The sequence below is a fragment of the Cherax quadricarinatus genome, chromosome 46 (genome assembly GCF_038502225.1).
Source record: "Cherax quadricarinatus isolate ZL_2023a chromosome 46, ASM3850222v1, whole genome shotgun sequence".
NCBI classification, from domain to species: Eukaryota; Metazoa; Arthropoda; class Malacostraca; order Decapoda; family Parastacidae; genus Cherax; species Cherax quadricarinatus.
In genome coordinates, this window is record NC_091337.1 from 8,085,461 (window position 1) to 8,107,202 (window position 21,742).

The 21,742-nt window shown below is 36.4% G+C and overlaps 1 protein-coding gene across 2 annotated transcripts in view; it reads left to right on the top strand.

Annotated features, from left to right (window-relative positions):
- Nucleotides 1-599: 599 nt before the first annotated feature.
- The window catches only part of Noc2 (Nucleolar complex protein 2), a 40,111-nt gene continuing 18,968 nt past the window's right edge, over nt 600-21,742 (top strand). The window contains exons 1-9 of one of the 2 annotated variants that reach the window (XM_053788009.2): nt 600-728; nt 2,487-2,643; nt 6,983-7,079; nt 9,433-9,683; nt 10,785-10,894; nt 11,314-11,429; nt 12,663-12,817; nt 18,356-18,583; nt 21,275-21,463. In XM_053788009.2, the coding sequence (XP_053643984.1) occupies nt 2,503-2,643; nt 6,983-7,079; nt 9,433-9,683; nt 10,785-10,894; nt 11,314-11,429; nt 12,663-12,817; nt 18,356-18,583; nt 21,275-21,463 (1,287 nt within the window). In that variant the 5' untranslated portion in view covers nt 600-728; nt 2,487-2,502. Of the gene's footprint in view, nt 729-2,486; nt 2,644-4,893; nt 4,969-6,982; nt 7,080-9,432; nt 9,684-10,784; nt 10,895-11,313; nt 11,430-12,662; nt 12,818-18,355; nt 18,584-21,274; nt 21,464-21,742 lie in introns of those variants that run through there. The other variant, XM_053788010.2, reaches the window with a different exon arrangement.

The following is a 21,742-nucleotide window of genomic DNA, read 5'->3' on the forward strand; positions in this document are numbered from 1 at the left end:
ACAGAAAGGAAACAAGTTGTATTTTTAAAATCAAACGGAACATGATTTTTCCAATTTAGATCAGGTAGATCCCAGTTTTATACACTAGCAGAGCCATGCGTCTTCCTTTCTGAGTAAGCATGTTTGCACTCGCTAAGACCGACGCTGAAGTTCTTTTTTTTATTTTGTGGATGTCTATGGGGCCACTGCTAGTTTACCTTCTTCTCTGTGTGCTCATAACAATTATTGTCCAAAGCTGGGCGATAAATGGAAAAGGAACAGGAGTTTCTTTTGCAAATAAAAACAGGAGTCCCAATTAGGTCCGATCCCCTCCCCCCAATTCTAATACTTCTTGTCTAAGGGGTATTATTATATAAATGTTAAATATCCGCAGAGTGGAAAAATAAAGCTGATGAACAGTGCCCCTTCTTCAAAGTGCTCACTGAGCAGAATAATGACAAACGTCCCAGAGAGAATGGGGAAAATTTGTCACGGATGTTCCGGCGACAGTGAGAGTCCATACCCCACGAAAGCTTGCAAAGAAGTCTTTAAATGCTCTTCATAATCAGGGGCTTTCTCTAAAGTATGTCAATAATGCTACCTTTATACTTTAATGTTAATCGTATACCGTACTTTTTAAAAATATAAAAGTTTTCCGTACTCTGGGAAGCAGAGCTCAATACGGTGCAAGTTACAGTGGCCCTCAAAAATCCAACAGCAACAACCTGCAGACACGTGCACTCATCACTGTAAGCATATTTTATTAACCTGGACAAAAAGCTATTGGGGACGAGGTTGTAAAACCGACAAGTTTATAATAATATGCTGTGGTAGAAGGAAATTTTTTACTGAGATGATATTTTACTTGGAAATCAAAAGAAATTTTGTTTTCAATCTGCCAGTATTGTATTTATTAAGAACCTTATTTCTAAGGGTTACTGAATTTTCATGATTTCGTACATATTTTGAAGAGTATGACTATTATATATCATTTAATTACAAGTAGGTAATTACTGAGAGCATTAGTGCGTGGAGGAGTGCATATCTCAATATGTATTTAGATACAAGTTTACACAAGTTTTAGACGATTACACTAAAATTGTTGAACGAAACATTTGCAGAGAATCTTAAGTGTGATGTTTCGCCAACTAGTAGCTTTATCAGTCCAATGAAAATAAGTCACTTTGATGTTTTGGGTTATCCTAGGTAATCTACAAATATATTACTATGGAGTTTACCTGGAGAGAGTTCCGGGGGTCAACGCCCCCGCGGCCCGGTCTGTGACCAGGCCTCCTGGTGGATCAGAGCCTGATCAACCATACATTACATATGTATGATAATTTGTGTAACTGTATTTATGTGTACTTGTACGTAAATAAACTTACTTAATACTGAAGACAGTAGTTTGAGATGATCAGCCCCTCAGCCTTGAAAAACCCCTCAAGGGAGGTTCCTTGATGATGGTGAGGGGCTCTTGATCTAGGGAATTGGATCTGTGCTCCAGTTCCCTGAATTAAACCTGAATACCTTCCATCCCCCCCACAGGCACTGTATAATCCTATGGGTTTAGTGCTTCCCCATTATAATAATAATAATCAGCCTTGAAAGGTGTCAGTCTAAATCCTGATGAATCAAGACTGTAAGACTGAACACCTCCTTTCAAGACTAAGGTGCTGATCTTCTCAAGCTTCTTAATACATATCTACCACTGTCTCTAGTAATACTCTCTGTCCTGGATTAATCTAGCAACTGGTTGGTAAAACGTTCCCACAGGAAAGATACCCAAGAGTTGCACACGTGTCTTATTCATCTCCTTGGTTTTGCATATCATTAATATATATTACAAAGATTGTTGTAATAATAGATAGTATGGAAATACTAACATGCTAAAATGATAAAGGCGCACACAACAGTTGGAAACTTTGTACATTTTTTCAAATGTAAAACAAAAAAGAAGATCTACATTTCTTTACATACTTTCAGATGTTGAAAAAACGTATATATACGTTTGGACCGTTTAAGGGTTAAATGCCCACAGAACGTGTGAAATGTTTGATATGTTTTATGCACTAATTGATTAGCCAAAGGTTATGGCGAATTGAAAGTCAGTTTTGATTTGCACTGCATCCCCTATCCAGTTACTTCTGCTAGCCTGTAACATAGGTCACACAACACATTAAGATAGAAGCATTCATCCTTTTCTGCTTGAAGAAAGAAGGGGAATTTGGACCTGTTGTAGTGTCTACAACCCTACAAATGCAAATACATTACATATTTCTTTTCTGCGGTATACAGGAAATGGACTGAAACGTTTTCTAATAAATGTGTCCTAGTGTTTACTTACATGTTTTTCTAAACCACATATAATCATGTAATACAATATTGTTAGGCACAAAGGAAGCCACTAGCATGCTGTGCATTTTGGACAAACTAATTCTAATGCTTAAAGACTATTTAAGACTGATGTGTTTTTATTTTGTTACATAAACTTTTTTTTTATTTTACAGTAATCATTATAACTAAATGGTGATGAAGATTAAGAACAAGATGAAGAAAGATACAAATGTGATACACAAAAATAAAAAGTTTGGAAAGAAGAAGAAAAATGTTTCAGAGATGAGTGTTGATGATATGTTTTCAATGATTCAAGAAGAGGATGACTTGGTAAGTCATGAAATGTATACCTGTTAAGAACTTGGAGTAGTTGTTTGTTTGTTTCATTTGAAAGTATTATACTGCAAGTCAGATTCTGACAGTGATAAGTATACTGGAACAAAAGATAGGATGGGAAGTGCAGGGTAAACTGCTGGGAAAGTCGGGACACTGTAAGCATTAGTAGAATATTTTATTTAACTATTAAGTTAGTTCTGATCCTACACACTACACTAATTTAGTATTAAAAAAAAATTGTTTCTGCTTTTTATCAGCATCACTTTTGTCTCTTTGTTGCTCTAGTACTGAAGCTGCATACTCTGCTATGTTAAATATGCAATGATTCAGAAACATGTTTAAAACAAATTGTAATTAAGAAAATAAATCATTCTAATAGTCATAAATATACAAATTTCTAATTTAGTATTTTTTTATCTTCAAACTGAAGTAATGTATCAATTTTTTGTGTATTAGTACTGCAGTACAGTGCAAACTGTGTTTATGTTTCAGCATTACAGTTCTTTTCTTTATGCATAATCCTTAGTATGCTTTAAGCTTTTAACCCTTTGAGGGTCGACAGGCCCTCTCCGAGACTCGTCCTCAGGGTCGGCCAAATTTAAAAAAAAAAAAATTCTTTTGAAAAGATAGAGAATCTTTTCACGATCATAATGACACCAAAAGTATGAAATTTGATGGAAAACTTATGGAATTATGCTCTCGCGAAGTTAGCGGTCTCGGCGATGTTTACGCATCGGCGATTTTGCCCACTTTGAGCCCTATTTTTGGCCAATTCCACTGTACTAGTCGACAAAAAACATGAATATTTCGCTAGAACTCCATTTTTTCTATCGAATGAATGCAAGAAACCACCCATTTACCAATTTCAACTATCCAGTACAGTGGTCAGAATTTAGCAATTTTGCCAATTTCACACAAATTTCAAAAGATGCCAATTTCCGAATAGGGTCCAGAATAAACAAGAAAGACATTCCTGTTCATTAGTCACATCTCAAGGCCCCTCTTACATTCTTTTGCTTTCCACTTTGAATTTTTATTCTCACAAAAAATTGAAGATTTACTGTTATGCAGACTACTGCATTAGTGTAAAAAATGGTATAAATAATATTGGCGCACTTGCAAAAGAATATTAGACTCACCAGTTGACGTGTATTGGACGCTTGGCATGATTTGTTTACTTTTGAACTTTGGTAAAAATTGAACATTTCTGCTACTTTGAGCTCAATTTCAAGGTACTTTTCATTGTAAAACCAGTCAAAATCATCTCAATTTCTGTAATATGTCTTCCATTCTATAAAATGAGACCAAGAAAACTAGAATACAGCAATAAATACCATACGAAAATACAGTGCAAAGCCGCTGTTTTATTCCAAAAAAATGGTCAAAGTTTTTTTTTTCTCATTATGCACTGTGTGTTGCAGGATTTTTTTTATACTGTGCACACTGACCACATAGACCCATTCTTTCATATGTAGGTCTACCAGCTTTCTCCCACTAGATTTGAAGGCGCTAGAATTTAGGCGTACTAGTACATCAAAAACCCTGGGTTGTAAGCCGTACTAGTACGGCCAAAACCCTCAAAGGGTTAACTAATTATGGCATTAACCATTATACTGTATCTATACTGTCATTCATTTTTTTTTTAACTGATCTGTCCCTATCATTATAGTTGGCTCAACATTTGCCTTTTCTTCTGTGCTGGACAGTAGTTACTCTGTCCCCCCTTCCCTATTCCTACTTATTAGTGATCTTCACTGTACATCAAGGGCTATCTTCAGTATGTAAATTTATGATTTCAGTTTGCTCTCTTCATATATTAGGCATAGTTCTTCTGCACTAATTACCCAGTCTGGTACTTAATACTTCTGCTCTCATTCTATTGTTCTGTATTATGAGTGTGAAACAGAGGCCGGTTAAAGTTTTGGACCAGCTGGATTACTGGTCTTCTCTCTTTGTCTTATAAACATACTTATACATTCTTTCAGTATGCACTTACCTTCTGTCGCTTGATATTTCTTAGTGATATAACATGTATTTTCTTGCTAATTTAGAAGGCCTGGTCCAAAACCAGGGTGTGGGGGCGATCTTTTCTTAAATCATTACGTCAGTCTGAATTCCATTTTTCTGTAGTTAATGTGCAACTTGACTCGTATTCATTTCTATCTGTTTACATAGTTGTGTCATTTTCATAGAATTAATTACCCTTTATTTTTTTTTAGTTTCTCCATTAGAACACTGATGCAGCAATACACAGCCTCTCCTCACTTAGCGACGTACTCGTTTAACGACGACTTGGATTTACGACAGGCTCTCTGACCAGTATGCATATCTTAATAATGTATATTAGAGCTGAATTCCTCTATTTTGTTTATTACAGTATACAGTACACTACTGTATAAACATTTAATAATATGCTAAAAATGTTATAAATGGTGTAAAGGTGACATTAAAACAATATCAAAGATGGTTGACACAAACCCACTACCATTATAGTATGCTCATTGTTTAGCGTCAAATTCGTCTACCAAGTCGGTAAACGAATTTAGTCTTAGGAGCAGAACTCTGTTGTTAACCCCTTTCAGGGTCCAAGGCCCAAATCTGAAGTGGTGCCCCAGTGTCCAAGAATTTTCAAAAAAAAAAAATTTGTTATTTTTTCTTATGAAATGGTAGAGAATCTTTTTGTGAAGGTAATAAAACGAAAAGTACGAAATTTGATGGAAAATTGACGAAATTATGCTCACGAATTTTGATGTGTCAGCGATATTTACGAATCGGCGATTTTGGTGACTGACTCCCATTTTAGGCCAATTATGTTATTCCAGTCGACCAAATTCTTAGCTATTTCACTAGTATTACTTCTATTCTATCGATTGAGCACAAGAAATTGCCAAGTCAACTGTTTCAACTACAAAATAAAGTGATCGGAAATTGGAAATTTGGCCAATTTAACACAAAGTTCAAAATATTCTAATTTCAAAATAGGGTTCAGAATAAACAATGTAGGTATTCCTGGCACTGAACTAACATATCCTCTGTTCATTAGTTACATTTTGAGGCTTTACAAATAAATTCCATTTTTATTTTTTATTCACATAATGAATTTTTATTAACACCAAAAAATAGAAGATTTACTGTTATGCAATATTGTAATAATTGTATAAATATCATCACCCCATTTGTGAATGAATATTAGACCCACCAGCTGGCGTGTATTAGACGTGTGAGGTCGTTTGTTTACTCTTGAACATCGGCAAAAATTTAATATTTCCGCTACTTTGAGCTCAGTTTCAAGCCATTTCCAGTGCTAAAACCAATCAAAACCATCTCTATTTCTGTAATATGTCTTCCATTCTATCAAATGAGACCAAGAAATCGCAAATACAACTATAAAAAACATACGAAAAAACACTGCAAAGTTGCTGTTTTAATCGAAAATCACTGTCTCAGTTTTTTTATCTCATTATACACTGTGTGCTGCAGGATTTGTTTTATGTGGTGCACACATACCACATAGATGTATTCTCTCATATCTAGGCCCCAAATTTACCACTCACAGTTTATCAGAGTGAGCTGAGCTCATGGCGTAGATCTACGGTTTGGTCCCTGAACGTAAAGCCGTAGATCTACGGGACTGACCCTGAAAGGGTTAAAGGAGGAGAGGCTGTAATATACTGAGTTTTGTTACTTGGAATAGTCATTGAATCTAGGTACTGAGTTATTTCTGTTGAGTGTCACCTAATACTGTAAAAAATTGTACTACCTGAGAACCCATTTGACTGAACTTTTACCTAACTAATTTTTCTTATTGTCATGTACCATGCTTCACGAAATCGTAATGACACAATTGCAAACAAACCATACCACGGGCGGGGATAGAACCTGCGATCAGAGTGTCTCAAAACTCCAGACTGTCGCATTAGTCACTGGACCAGCTAGCCACAATAAGATTTGTCCAACTAGGTATATTTCTACACCATAGGAAGGTTAGCATAGGCACCACTGTGACCACAAAAAACTTGCATTTGTGGTCACAGTGGTGCCTATGCTAACCTTCCTATGGTGTAGAAATATACCTAGTTGGACGAATCTTACTGTGGCTTGCTGGTCCAGTGGCTAACGCAACGGTCTGGAGTTTTGAGACTCTCTGATCGTGGGTTCTATCCCCGCCCGTGGTATGGTTTATGTACCATGTTGTACTTTGATCTACTTACATATACATTTTTGTCATATTCATTGAATTAATTTTATTCTGTGTATATCTTTAATGTCTCTATTAGCATAAAAATTTCCCTTGGCTATTTTGGTATTAGTATATTTCCTCTTTTTGTTTCAGGTGGATAAAGAATCACCAAAAAGTCCAAGGAAGAAAATGGAAGGATTTAAGAAGGCAAAAGACAAGAAGGTGAAAAAGAATCAGAAAAATGTGAAAGGTAATATTTTATACAGTACATGTATTAAAGGCAAAAATAAAGAATTTTTAGCCAGGTTTGGTATATAGCAGGAAGTATAGTTAGTCTCTAGATTGAAGTTATATTTCCTTTTGCATAATTGTTTTAGTTTAGTTTGGTAGTTTGTGGCTCAAGTGGTAGCATGTTTGGCTCACAACTGAGTAACCCAGGTTTGATCCTAGTTCTAGTGGAAATATTGGTTATATTAGCTGGTTGGTTATATTAGCCATATGTTGTGGATCAGATCCCAGGGATGTGTTAGTACGTATATAGTGCCTTAGAAAGGGATGAGCTTTGAAATGAAATGAGATAGGATAGTAGCCCTTAGCCTGTAAATTCCCTGGTGTTGAATATATAATTAGAGTTACAGAACAGATTTTCCTTATCCCCTATGATACAGAAGTTTACTATTAGGGTTAGGCAACACTGAAAGTCATCTGGTGTGGCATATATTTTCTGCTACATTAAGTTTAAACTTTAATAAAGTTTTTTTTTTTTTTTTTTTTTTTTTTTTTTTTTTTTTTTTTATTGAACCAACCATATCCCAAGGAGACAGGGTGACCTAGAAGGAAAAATGAAAGTTATTCTTTTTAAATTTAGTAATTTATACAGGAGAAGGGGTTACGAGCCCCTTGCTCCCAGCATTTTAGTCGCTTCTTATGTTTAGTGAATTTTTTTTTTTCAGCAAACCAGCCATATCCCACTGAGGCAGGGTGACATGTGATATAAAAGCATATTTCACATTATACATGTATATTGTATATATATACTACTCATGAAAGAGGGAGAAGGTACCTACGGATTGACAGAGAGCATGCATAGTTCCTTTGTATAAAGGCAGAGGGAGTTAAGGAGAATGCAAGAATTACAGGGAAATAAGCCTGTTGAGCATACCTGGTAAGGTGTATGGTAGTTTTATTGAAAGAATTAAGGGTAAGACGGAGAGGAGTATTGCAGATGAACAAGGAGGCTTTAGGAAGGGTAGGGGATGTGTAGACCAAAAATGTTTACATTGAAGCATGAAAGTGAATAGTATTTAGATAAGGGTAAAGAAGTTTTTGTTGCATTTATGGATTTGGAAAAGGCATATGATAGGGTGGATCGGGGAGCATTGTGGCAGATGTTGCAAGTATAAGTTACTGAAAGCAGTGAAGAGTTTTTTATGAGAATAGTGAGGCTCAGGTTTGGGTATGTAGGAGAGAGGGAGATTTTTTCCAGTAGGCCTTAGACAGAGATTTGTGATGTCACCATGGTTGTGTAACATATCTGTAGATGGGGTTATAAAGGAAGTGTTGGGGAGAGGTGTGAGATTAAAGGGTAAAGAATCTAACAAAGTGGGAGCTGTCACAGTTTTTTTTTTCCTGATGACTGTGCTTTTTGGAGATTCTGAAGAGAAGTTGCCAAGGTCAGCAGAACAGAATTCTTCCTCTGTAAGTCATACGTGTCTTTTTTCTTTTTAGGTTACCCTGCCTTGGTGGGATATGGTCGGTTTGTTGAAAAAAAAAAACATGAAAGAAGAAAATTAAAAGTAAACAATGAAAAAAGCAAGGTGATGAGGGTAACAGAAAATTTAGGTAATAAAAGATTGGAGGGAGGGAGTGTGGAGGAAGTGAATGTATTCAGATACTTGGGAGTGGACTTGTCAGCAGATGGTTGTATGAAAGACATAGTGAACCATAGAACTGACGAGGGGGGAGAAAAAGGCGAGTGATGCATCGAGGCATCTGTGGAAATGAAGAATGTTATCCATGGAAGAAAAAAGGGAAATGTATGAAAGTAGATTGGTGCCATTGCACCAATCTACTCTCATACATTGAGGTTGTTGAGGTGGTTCAGACATTTAGAGGGAATGGAACAAAGTAGGATGACCTGGAGGGTGTATGAATCTGTAGTGGAGGGAAGGCTAGGTAGGAGTTGTCCTAGGAAATATTGGAGGGAGGGGATAAAGAAGGTTTGTGTGTGTGAGGGGCTTAGACAGCCAGCAAGTGTGTGTGAATGTGTTAGGAGTGAGTGAGTGGTTTTTATGACTTAACATGCTGTTGGAGCATGAGCAAGATAACATTTATGAAGGAATTCAGGGAAATTGATTAGCTTGATTTGAGTCCTGGAGGTGAGAAGTACAGATTCTACACTCTGAAGGAGGGGTGGGGATATTTGCAGTTTATGAACTGTAGTATCAGCACCCCTTCGGCAAGACATTGATGGAGTGAGTGATAATGAAGTGTTTCTTCTCTTTTTGGTCACTCTGCCTCAGTGCAAGATGGCCTGTTTGCTGAAAAAAATTGCACTTATTTAATTTGTATTCTTATGTATCTTTCTGTAAAAAAAATTCTAGATGATGATGATGAAGATATTGATGAGGATGAGGATATCTCTGATGTTGCTAACATGAGCCGCAAAGAATATCTCGAAAAACTGAAGAAGAATGACCCAGAGTTTTATTCTATGGTAATGCAGTCATCTGATGTAATGGCCCTTCACAGCTCAGATGAAGAGAATGATCTTTTAGAAGAGGAAAGTGATGATGATGATGATGATGATCCAGAGAAAGGTGGTAAAGTGTTCCAGCCACCATCAGAATTAGAGGTAAGTCTGGTTTCTTGCAACACTACATTGCCATCCTGAAGTCTGATTTATATTTTTACTCCCAAATTACCCTTGCAGTGACACTGTTCCTATTCTTTAACCTATATTTTTTTCTTTTCACTTGCTCGCTTGTCTAACTATTTCTTCCCTTCTGTCTGCCCTGATGATTTAATTATCATTCTTTCTTATTCTTATATGTGAGTGGCAGTAAGTTGTGGCTACCTTGCTTGTCATATAAAGTCAAGTAGCTGTGGAACTATGGCCAACATGTAAAATGACTGAATATTCTGAAGACTCTACATGAAGCCTTCTCCTCAAGAAAGGCATGGTCTCAGAGAAAGTAAGATATCACAGAGATTAATAAAACAGTTTTCTTTTTTATTGTACAGTATTAAAAAAATTATGCCAATATGTTTTTTCTATTATGGTTCATGAATCCTTATTGAGATGTGTGTTGTACTTAGCAGTCCTCCCTAGTATTTTTTTATAGATTTTAAATTAATATTAAATTCAGAAAAATTGGCAAGTAGCTGAATAATCTAAACTGTATCATGGGAAAGAGGGGGTAGAAAAAGTATATCTAACACATTATTTACATTATCCATATTCACCTGTTTCCAGACTAAGGTTTGCATCAGATTTATATTTCCATGAACATTCAGGAATGTGTTACACTTCTATTGCTTGACAACACTATAGGAGTGATACAAGTGGTCAACAAACGTTGTAGAAATTGTGGCATCTGTTTCAAAGACATTACTGGCTATGTATGAAAGCCCTACCACATGTAAATCTTGCTGCTTTTTGGTACATGTGAAAGTTCTTGTGAAAGAGTTAAGAATATCATTTTGGATTCAAATGGAGCCCTAAAGATGTCTTTCCAGATTTTCTGTTTTTTCTTCTTTCGACAAACCGGCCATATCCCACCAAGAAAAACAAAAGTTTCTCTTTAAATTTAGTAATGTATACAGATGGGGTTACTAGCCCCTTCCTCCCAGCATTTTAGCCGCCTCTTAAGACACCCATGGCTTACGGAGGAAGAATTCTATTCCATTTCCCCATGTATTTTTTTTATGGCTAATACATAAATAACTTTCACAGGTTGATAGCGATGAGTCTGATGGTGAGGAAAATGGGCTTCAGCAACGAGGTGATAATATTGTGACAAGTTCCATGGTTACTCAATGGGAGAAGGACTTGCAGGGTAACAGGTATGTGTAGTTTTGATGAAATTAAGACACATGTGCGACATCTGGGTATCTATTGTAAACGTTTCGCCATCCAGTGGCTTTATCAATACAAATTCCAAGACATAATTTGAAGACAATAGAACTATATACAGAAGATGAGGTAATCAGTCTCTCAGCCTTGGATACATCTACAATAAAGATACCCAGATGTTGCATGCGTGTCTTAATTTCATCTTGTCAGTATTGTATACCATTCTTGTACAATGTGTAGTTTTACCTATTTTAAAATAATTTTTTTCCCCATTAGTGTATTGCATTAATTAAGATGTAATTTAAAAGGTTCTCTGATATGTAATACTATAGATACTGACACATTACCATTCCTTAAAATTTATTTAAAAGAACACATGCTGCTGTACTTCAGATTAGCTATTTCACAGGCCTGTGAATACTTTTTTGGATGTGCAACAAGCATTTTTGGCTGCCATTGAGTCTCTTGGCAACAAAGGAAAAGAAGCTGAGACTACAAGCAAGTATAAAGTTGAGGGACCACAAAGTAAGTCTTAAATGCACTGTTGTTCATATTGATAATACTTTCACCATACTATGCAAATACAATATTAGGAAAAACTACATTATTAACAGACCGACCTTATATCATTGTGCCATGTCAGATGGCCTCTTCTGATGGAATCTTCAGCAACTGTGACACCAAAATGGGAGTGTCAAAGTTTTACTCCCTCAGTCTTCTCGGTGGTTCCCACCTTTCTGTTCTCACATAAAACATAATCTCTCCTTTATACATTATTGCATTTATAAGTGGTATTGTATGTCGTAATTGGTAAAATTTGGGTAATTGGCATTAACTTAACCGAAATACTATACGTAGAGAAATTTACTTATCGCCCAGGGAGGTACTACCGTCCTGCCAAGTGAGTGTAATTTTACATGATGGTAGGATTGCTGGTGTCCTATTTTCTGTCTCATAAACATGCAAGGTTTCAGGTACGTCTTGCTACTTCTACTTACACTTAGGTCACACTACACATACATGTACAAGCATATATATACACACCCCTCTGGGTTTTCTACTGTTTTCTTTCTAATTCTTGTTCTTGTTTATTTCCTCTTATCTCCATGGGGAAGTGGAATAGAATTCTTCCTCCGTAAGCCATGCATGTTGTAAGAGGCGACTAAAATGCCGGGAGCAAGGGGCTAGTAACCCCTTCTCCTGTATAAATTACTAAATTTTAAAAGAGAAACTTGTTTTTCTTTTTGGGACACCCTGCCTTGGTGGGATACGGCCGGTTTGTTGAAAGAAGAAGAAAATTTACTTATGTATATAAAGTGACTTACCAAAGTTGTCATTGGGAGAACAGGTTGCTGCTCTCATTGCATGCTTAATAATATCTCGCAAGATTGTTTTCTAGAAACATGTATTGTCTGCTATCAAATTTCCATTGACATTTATGCAAGGTACTCAAGTCTTTTCTAATATACCCCTCAAGGGAGGTTTCTTGACATTGGTGAAGGGCTCTTGATCTAGGGAATTGGATCTGTGCTCCAGTTCCCTGAATTGAGCCTGAATGCCTTCTATCCCCCCCACAGGCTCTGTATAATACTACGGGTTTAGCCCCCCCTCATGATTATAATAATAATAATAATTTTCTAATATACATACATCTTGCAACATTCTCCCTCTTTTACTTTTAAATCTTCCAAGACACAGTATATTACGTACTTGAAATAAGTTTTCTTAGTTGTAATATGATTTTACCCATTTCTTCAGTTTTCAATGCAGTAGTACGACTGTGTCTACGGAATGTGGCTCCAGCTCTAGCATCCATTCTTGATCTCAAGTCTCCTAATGATGATCCGACTAAAAGCAGGAGGTGGGGGAAGATGAGGAACTACATAAAGCCGTACCTGCGACATCTTGTTACGGTATAGAAAAAAATATTTTTACTGCATTGATTACATTACAACAACCTGGGCAAGATGTGTGTTGTCAGTGATTAGTAAAAGCTAATACATATATGTGTATATGTGCCTATGATTTCACTTATTTCGTTACTCCACCCCTCCAATGCTTGCACTGGAGGGGTGGGGATATTTGCAGTTTGGAGGGGCATCTGAACCGTAGTATCAGCATGCCTCTTTCAAGACATTGATTAGTGTGAGTGACAGTGAAAGTGTTCCTTCTTTTTCGTGTCACCCTTCTGTGGTGGTAGAAGGCCGGCGTGTTAAAAAAAATATGTATATACATGTACAGTGGACCCCCGCATAACAATATTATTTCAATCCAGAAGTCTGTTTGGGTGCCGTTATAGACCGATTTTGTTCCCATAAGAAATATTGTGAATTAGATTAGTCCGTTTCAGACCCCCAAAAACACACCTACAAAAGCACTTACAAAAATACACTTACATAATTGGTCGAGTTGGGAGCTGATCGTTATGTGGGGGTCCACTGTATGTGTATATGTATGTGCTTATGGGAGATTCTAAAGAAAAATTGCAAAGGTTAGTGGATGAGTTTGAGAATGTGTGTAAAGGTAGAAAGTTGAAAGTGAACATAGAAAAGAGTAAGGTGATGAGGGTATCAAATGATTTAGATAAAGAAAAATTGGATATCAAATTGGGGAGGAGGAGTATGGAAGAAGTGAATGTTTTCAGATACTTGGGAGTTGACGTGTCAGTGGATGGATTTATGAAGGATGAGGTTAATCATAGAATTGATGAGGGAAAAAAGGTGAGTGGTGCGTTGAGGAATATGTGGAGTCAAAAAACGTTATCTATGGAGGCAAAGAAGGGAATGTATGAAAGTATAGTAGTACCAACACTCTTATATGGATGTGAAACTTGGGTGGTAAATGCAGCAGCGAGGAGACGGTTGGAGGCAGTGGAGATGTCCTGTCTAAGGGCAATGTGGTGTAAATATTATGCAGAAAATTCTGAGTGTGGAAATTAGGAGAAGGTGTGGAGTTAATAAAAGCATTAGTCAGAGGGCAGAAGAGGGGTTGTTGAGGTGGTTTGGTCATTTAGAGAGAATGGATCAAAGTAGAATGACATGGAAAGCATATAAATCTATAGGGAAAGGAAGGAGGGGTAGGGGTCGTCCTCGAAAGGGTTGGAAAGAGGGGGTAAAGGAGGTTTTGTGGGCGAGGGGCTTGGACTTCCAGCAAGCGTGCATGAGCGTGTTAGATAGGAGTGAATAGAGACGAATGATACTTGGGACCTGACAATCTGTTGGAGTGTGAGCAGGGTAACATTTAGTGAAGAGATTCAGGGAAACCGGTTATTTTCATATAGTCAGACTTGAGTCCTGGAAATGGGAAGTACAATGCCTGCACTTTAAAGGAGGGGTTTGGGATATTGGCAGTTTGGAGGGATATGTTGTGTATCTTTATATGTGTATGCTTCTAAACTGTTGTATTCTGAGCACCTCTGCAAAAACAGTGATAATGTGTGAGTGTGGTGAAAGTGATGAATGATGATGAAAGTATTTTCTTTTTGGAGATTTTCTTTCTTTTTTGGGTCACCCTGCCTCGGTGGGAGACGGCCGACTTGTTGAAAAAAAAAAAAACATAATGTTGAGGTGGTTCAGACATGGAGAGAGGACGGAATGAAATAGAATGACTTCGAGATTGTATAAATCTGTAGTGGAGGGAAAACATGTTAGGGGTTGGCCTAGGAAAGGTTGGAGGGAGGAGGTAAAGGAGGTTTTGTGTACGAGGGGCTTGGACTTTCAGAGAGCATGTGTGAGCATGTTAGCTAGGAGTGAATGAAGACAAATGATTTTTAGGACTATGTGCTGTTGGAGTGTGAGCAAGGTAACTTTTATGAAGGGAATCAGGGAAACCGACAGGCCGGACTCGAGTCCTGGAGATGGGAAGTATAGTGTCTGCACTCTGAAGGAGAGGGTGTGACTGTTGTAGTTTTATAACTGTAGTGTGAGCATGCCTCTGGGAAGGCAGTGATGGAGTGAATGATGAAAATTTTTCTTTTTTGGGCCACCCTGCCTTGGTGGGAAATGCCTGATGTGTTAATAAAATGCATACATATACGCACATTTTTATTTATGTAGAGTGATGAAAACCACTTGTCTTCATTCATTCCTATCTAAATGCTCAGAGAAACTTTCTGGACATTCATGCTCCTAAAACTCAAAGCTTCTTTTACTCCCCTCCCTCCAACCATTTCTTGGATGACCCCTTCCTTTCCTACCTTCCACTGCCGTATTTATGCACCCTCTTTGTCATCCTATCCTTCTCCATCCTTTACATGCTCAACCCACCTTAACAACCCCTCCTCAGCTCTCAGAATTACATCCTTAGTGATCCCATCTTTTTTTTTTCTTCACCTCTGATTAATGGAATGGGTGGCATTGGATTCCTTGGTGTGTCAGCCCTTAAACTAGCAGGCCAGTGCACTAACCATTGTACCATGCTAGTCTTTATGATTCTCCCAGTTAGTTACAGTACACTTATTTTATCTTTAGAAACCTACATTTGTTTTCATGTGTTTAGGAATATACCTAGTTGGGCAAATTTTATAGGCTGCCATGGTACAGTTTTTAGTGCACTGCTCTGCCAGTTTTAAGATTGGCTTGCCGTGTGTTCAAATTCCACCCATTCTGTAAGTAATCTTGAGATTTCAGATAACTCATCATTAATAATGATGTGATTTACATTTCATATGAGTGACATCTTCATACAAAGTAAATAGCTATAGAACTTTGCCTCATTCTGTCAGTGACAGCATGTTGATTTTGTTACATTCTCTATATGTGTTTTACTTGACACATTTGTTTGTAATGTACTGCTGGAAGTACTGTTCTTCAAGCTCATTTACTAGTTCTTTCTAGTAATGGCTTTTAAACTTTTGAGAAATCAATTTTATATTAGATATTTTACATGGCAACTAAAATGCCAGGAGCAAGGGGCTAGTAACCCCTTCTCCTGTATATATTACTAAATGTAAAAGGAGAAACTTTTGTTTTTCCTTTTGGGCCACCCCGCCTCGGTGGGATACGGCCGGTGTGTTGAAAGAAAGAAAGATTTTACATTCTTGTTGTTTATTGCTAGCTTAGCTGAGACATCAACTTTACCAGTATCGTGCCCTAAGAGGCCCTATGTGAATGGGAATTCACAAAGGTTTAATTTTAATTCCTTTGTCAATCATTTCTGAATATCTGTGTCTGGCTTCATACACAAGCATTCTATATTTAGCTTTAAATTACGTATTTAGAGAAATTTATGAGTATAGTAAGCCAGAGACAATCAAACTGGCTGAAGTTTCATATACCGTACGCAAGCTTAATGCTGTAGTAAATAATACTGACTTGTATTACAGTTGGTTATATACTAATTATATCTGTATAACTTAATATTTTTATAGTTTTGGCTTTATAGCTTTATCATATATATGACTAGTTAACCTTTTCACTGTCTCTCACATAGATCTACATTACTGATGCAATTGTTGCTCATTTAAATTTATGTTTTAAGCACAGCACCCTCTAATATGCCACTTATAAACTGAATAGTGTAGATCTTAATACTACTGATTGCAAAAAGGATTTAGGAGTTCTGGTTAGCAGGAATCTGAAACCAAGACAGCAGTGCATAAGTGTTCGCAATAAAGCTTAACAGAATCCTTGGCTTCATATCAAGAAGTATAAATAATAGAAGTCCTCAGGTTGTTCTTTGGCTCTATATATCCTTGGTTAGGCCTCATTTAGATTATGCTGCACATTTCTGGTCACCATATTACAGAATAGATATAAATGCACTGGAAAATGTACAGAGGAGGATGACAAAGTTGTTCCATGTATCAGAAATCTTCCCTATGAGGATAGACTGAGGGCCCTGAATCTGCACTCTCTAGAAAGGCATAGAATTAGGTGGGGATATGATTGAGGTGTATAAATGGAAAACAGGAATAAATAACAGGGATGTAAATAGCATGCTGAAAATATCCAGCCAAGACAGGACTCGCAGCACTGGCTTCAAGTTGGAAAAGTTCAGATTCAGGAAGGATATAGGAAAACACTGGTTTGGTAATAGAGTTGTGGATGAGTGGAACAAACTCCCGAGTACCGTCATAGATGCTAAGGCGTTGTGTAGTTTTAAAAATAGGTTGGATAAATACATGAGTGGGTGTGAGTTGGACCTGACTAGCTTGGGCTACCAGGTCTGGTGCCATGCTCCTTCCTTAAGTGGAAGTGACCTGACTAGGTGGTCATTGTTCTAGGCCGGGGGGCTGGCATGGACCTGCTTCACATGGGTCAGTAGGCCTGTTGCAGTGTTCCTGCTTTCTTATGTTCTTATGTTTTTATTAGCAGTACATTTTGACTTAGACATGAGAGAGTGGTTCTGTGAGGTGAATGTGCACAGTATAAAAAAATCCTGCCCCATGTGGTGCATGATAGGAAAAGCAAACCTCTGACCTTGTGTTTGGTTGACAATAGCAACTTTGAGGTGTTTGCAATAGTAATTTTTATAGTTCAGTTGGCCATTTCATGTTAATGGATGATTTTCATCAGTTTCACACTAAAAGTAGCTTGAAATAGGCCTCATAGTATCAGAAATATTCCATTTTTGGCAATTTTCCTGGGTAAGGGTAGAGTTACCCTAATTTCTCGGTGTGTTTTATGAGTTTTTACTAGATCTACTTCAGCCATGAGGATGGCATACCCCATGACCAATCATTCTTGGTTATATTTTATTATCCAAGAAATAGGGTTAAAGTTTGATTTTTTGTGTGATGATGGATTCAAAATAGTGTGTTATATAGGAGGGGCCTGGGAATGCGATTAATGAATAGTGAAAAGGTTGATTTAGTGCTTATTTTGGACTGTTTTCTTGAATTTTATGTAAAATTGTCCAAATTATGGAATTCTATACAATATATAGTGTGGTTTTGATAGTTAAATAGGCAGTTTCTTGAGCTCAATTGATATATTGGAAGACATACTAGCAAATAACTAGGAATTGGGTTGAATTCAAATAGGACTCAAATTGAACAAAATCACTGATGCATAAATTGTGTTGACTCCTAAATTTGTGCTTGCATAACTCCTTAAGTCTTCCATCAATTTCTGCATTTTTGGTGTCATCTTTAGAAATAGATTCTCTACCATTTCAAAAAATTAAATTATTATTATTATTTTTTTAAATCACTGTCAGCGCTTTTAATTTTGGGGGTTACTACAGTGAAAGGGTCAATAAAAATAATGTATTTCCCAAAATTGTGGACACAGTTGCTCAAGTCATGTAACTTCACTTTGTAGAATTTTGATCCTAAGTTAATATGTAAGTTAATATGTTGATATATATCATTGTTGTAAGTTGAAATACCAGACAGTCTGGAGAGAAAATGGCAATTTATATGTAGAATCAGAATTTATGGTTCTTGTTTTTATGTGTATTTTTTAAGTATGTACCAAATTAAGATTTTCCTTGTTTAATGCTCTTTACAGTTAACAGAATCTGTCGCAGAACCTAGCATAGCAGAGGTTATTTTGAGTCGAGGGGTTTTACCCATCCTTGGTTACTATGCTGGGCATCCAGGTACATGCAAACTTCTCCTTCGCCGACTTATTACTCTGTGGGCCACCAGTGAGAAGAGAGTCAGAGTTTTAGCTTTCATTGGCATATATAGGCTCACACGAACTCTGTCTCCACATTTCTTGGAGTGGGCATTGAAGGTAAGCACTGAGAAATGTAGTTACGACTTATGGTCTTCTACTTTGATTACAGGTTTTATAGTGTTTTTAATGCTGCTGTCATCTGTTATGTTTCCTATTTTGTGTATAGAAAGATAAAAGAACTACAAATGAATAAGAAAGAAGAGTATAAGGTACTTTAGTTATCAACCAGGTTAAAAAAAATTGCTGAGCCTTTAATAGGTGAATTCACATAATTTAATACTGATTACATAGTCCCTTTCTTTTCAATAAACTTGATTGATTGATACCAACAAATGTGTCCTAACCTTAATCACTCATGCCAGGAATTGACCCACTGTTAGGCATGATGCTAAATAAAGTACTGTAGTCTCAAACAAGGCAGTGTAGTACTCTGCTCGCTTGAATCATGCCTAACAATTTTGAATCCTGGCATGGGCATTTTGGGTTGGGACAGTATTCCCATTCTAGTGTGATGGGATTAGTGGCCTTGTTAATAAAGAAAGGGTTTAGTAATTAAGACACCTTGTAGGTTTCCCAGTAGTACAGAAAAGTTTTGTTTTTACAGCTAATTTTTGCTAGCTAAGAGCTGAGAAGCTACCTCAGCTCCTTTCAAGGTTCAGGTGTAACTGTGGTATACTGGCTCATAGGATCTAACCCACAACAGTTGACCAACACCTTTACCTATAAATTGCTAGGCTTTTCACTCAACTCAGGAATCAAACCAAGGACCTTTTCATTTCAGAGCTGAATGTTCTAACCAGTAAGCTACTGGTCACTTGAGAGAGTAATTACAAAAACATTAGTCTTGTGTAGACTTTGTAATGAAATACTCTTCCTGATAAAGTTGTCTTACTGTGATACTGCATACAGACACAGAGACAATAAAATGAAATATAAGATAGATACTGTGCTACATATATGAGAGAATCTTATGAGGCATATATGAGAGAATCTTTTGATGCTTTGAAAGAGTGATTCTGGGATGTGTTTAGGGGGTTTTGAGCTAAGTGAGGGAATAATTGTTTTGGAAATCTTAAATGCAAGTGGGAGATGATATTTATGGAGTAGTAAAGTGCGGAGTCCCTGTTGTCAATGGCTGAGTTATAACACTTGGAAAGTGATTTCATGACAATAGATTTTTCAAGAAGTATATAAGACATGACAAAGTGGATGCTGCATTTATGCTTTTGTGAATCCAAGAATGGATGTTCGGTAGAAGACTTTACAAGTTGTGTAAGCCTTAGTATTGCTTTTTTTTTTTTTTTTTTTTTTTTTTTTTTTTTTTTTTTTTTTTTTTTTTTTTTTGTGTGTGTGTGTGTGTGTGTGTGTGTGTGTGTGTGTGTGTGTGTGTGTGTGTGTGTGTAACTAAAGTAGTACATCATTGGAATGAAATAGTTTGTCTTTTATTGCATTTGATGGTTAATTATAGTATTTTTTCTATCATTAGAATTTGAATAGATTTTGGTCCTATTCATTTGATCCTTGGCATATATGTTTATGTACAATATATACAAGTATATATTAACCCCTTGACTGTCGCAACCCCCAATCCTGAAGTGTCTCCTGGTGTCGCAAAATTTAAAAAAAAAAAAAAAATTCTTATGAAATGATAGAGAATCTTTTCCCGATTGTAATGACACCAAAAACACAAAATTTGATGGAAAACTGGCGGAATTACGCTCTCTCGAAGTTAATGACCTCAGCGATATTTACAAATCGGCGATTTCGCCCACTTTGACCCCTATTTTCGGCTAATTCCGTTGTTCCAGTCGACCAAACTCATAGCTATTTCTTTAGAACTCCATTTTTTCTATCGATTGAGTACAAGAAACTGCCCATTTACCGATTTCAACTACCCAATAATGTGGTCAGAAATTTGCAATTTGGCCAATTTCACGAAAATTAAAAAATATGACAATTTCAAAATACGGTCCAGAATGAACAATGCAGACATTCCTGGCTCTAAAATAAAATTTTCTTTGTTCATCAGTCACGTTTCCAGGCCTCTCTGATATTACTCTTGCTTTCTATTTTGAATTTTTATTCAAACAAAAAATAGAAGATTTACTGTTATGCAGACTACTGCAGTACTGTAATAATTGTATAAATAACATCAACTCATTCATGACTTCATATTAGAATGGCTAGTTGGACATTTATTGGATAATGACATCATTTGTTTACATTTGAACATCGGCAAAAATCAAACATTTCCCCTACTTTGAGCTCCATTTCCAGGTTCTTTTTATAGTAAAATTAATCAAAATCATCTCTATTTCTATAATATGTTTTCCATTCTATCAAATGAGACCAAGAAAACGAGAATACAACCATAAATACTATACGAAAATAGAACACAAAGTCGGCATTTTAATTAAAAAAAAACGGTCGGAGTTTTTTTTTCTCATTATGCACTGCATGCTCCAAGATTTTTTTATATGGTGCACAGTGACCTCGCAGACCCATTCTCTCACATGTGGGCCTACCAGCTTTCTCCTGCTTGATTTGAAGCTGCTAGAATTTCTGAGTATATATACGTCAAACACGGTACCTCGTGAGACGTATATATACGACGTCGACAGTCAGAGGGTTAACAAATGCATAAATTATTTTCAGTATAGAGTATACAGTACTATATGGAACTGATAATGTTGATATACACCAGTAAAATGTTTACTACAATAAATATTACAAAATAATTTTTTTCAGAGACTTTACCTTACATATGTACAAAATTCAAGATTTACATCACCCAGCACCTGGGGCTTAATAGATTTTATGCGTATATCACTAGTGGAATTATACTCCATGGACCAAGTGCTTGCATACAAGCATGCCTTTATTTATATTCGTCAGATGGCATTCCACCTTCGTAATGCCATCACAGTTAAAAAGAAGGTAAGGTATGTGTTGAATGTTCAATCACTGAATGACCCACAAAAAATTGTATATAATGAATTTTAAATAAATGGCTCATACTTACATGTGAATATATCCTAAATTAAACTCTTACTCTTAAAGTTTCAGTTAAATTAAAGGTTTTTATTGACTTTATATTCATTATTTTTATTGCTAAGATTAAGAATTATATGGTATGTATGCTGTAAATATCAGAATATTCTTTTATTGTTAAAGTATATAATAACAAGAACATTCTTTTTTGTTCAACACTCGACT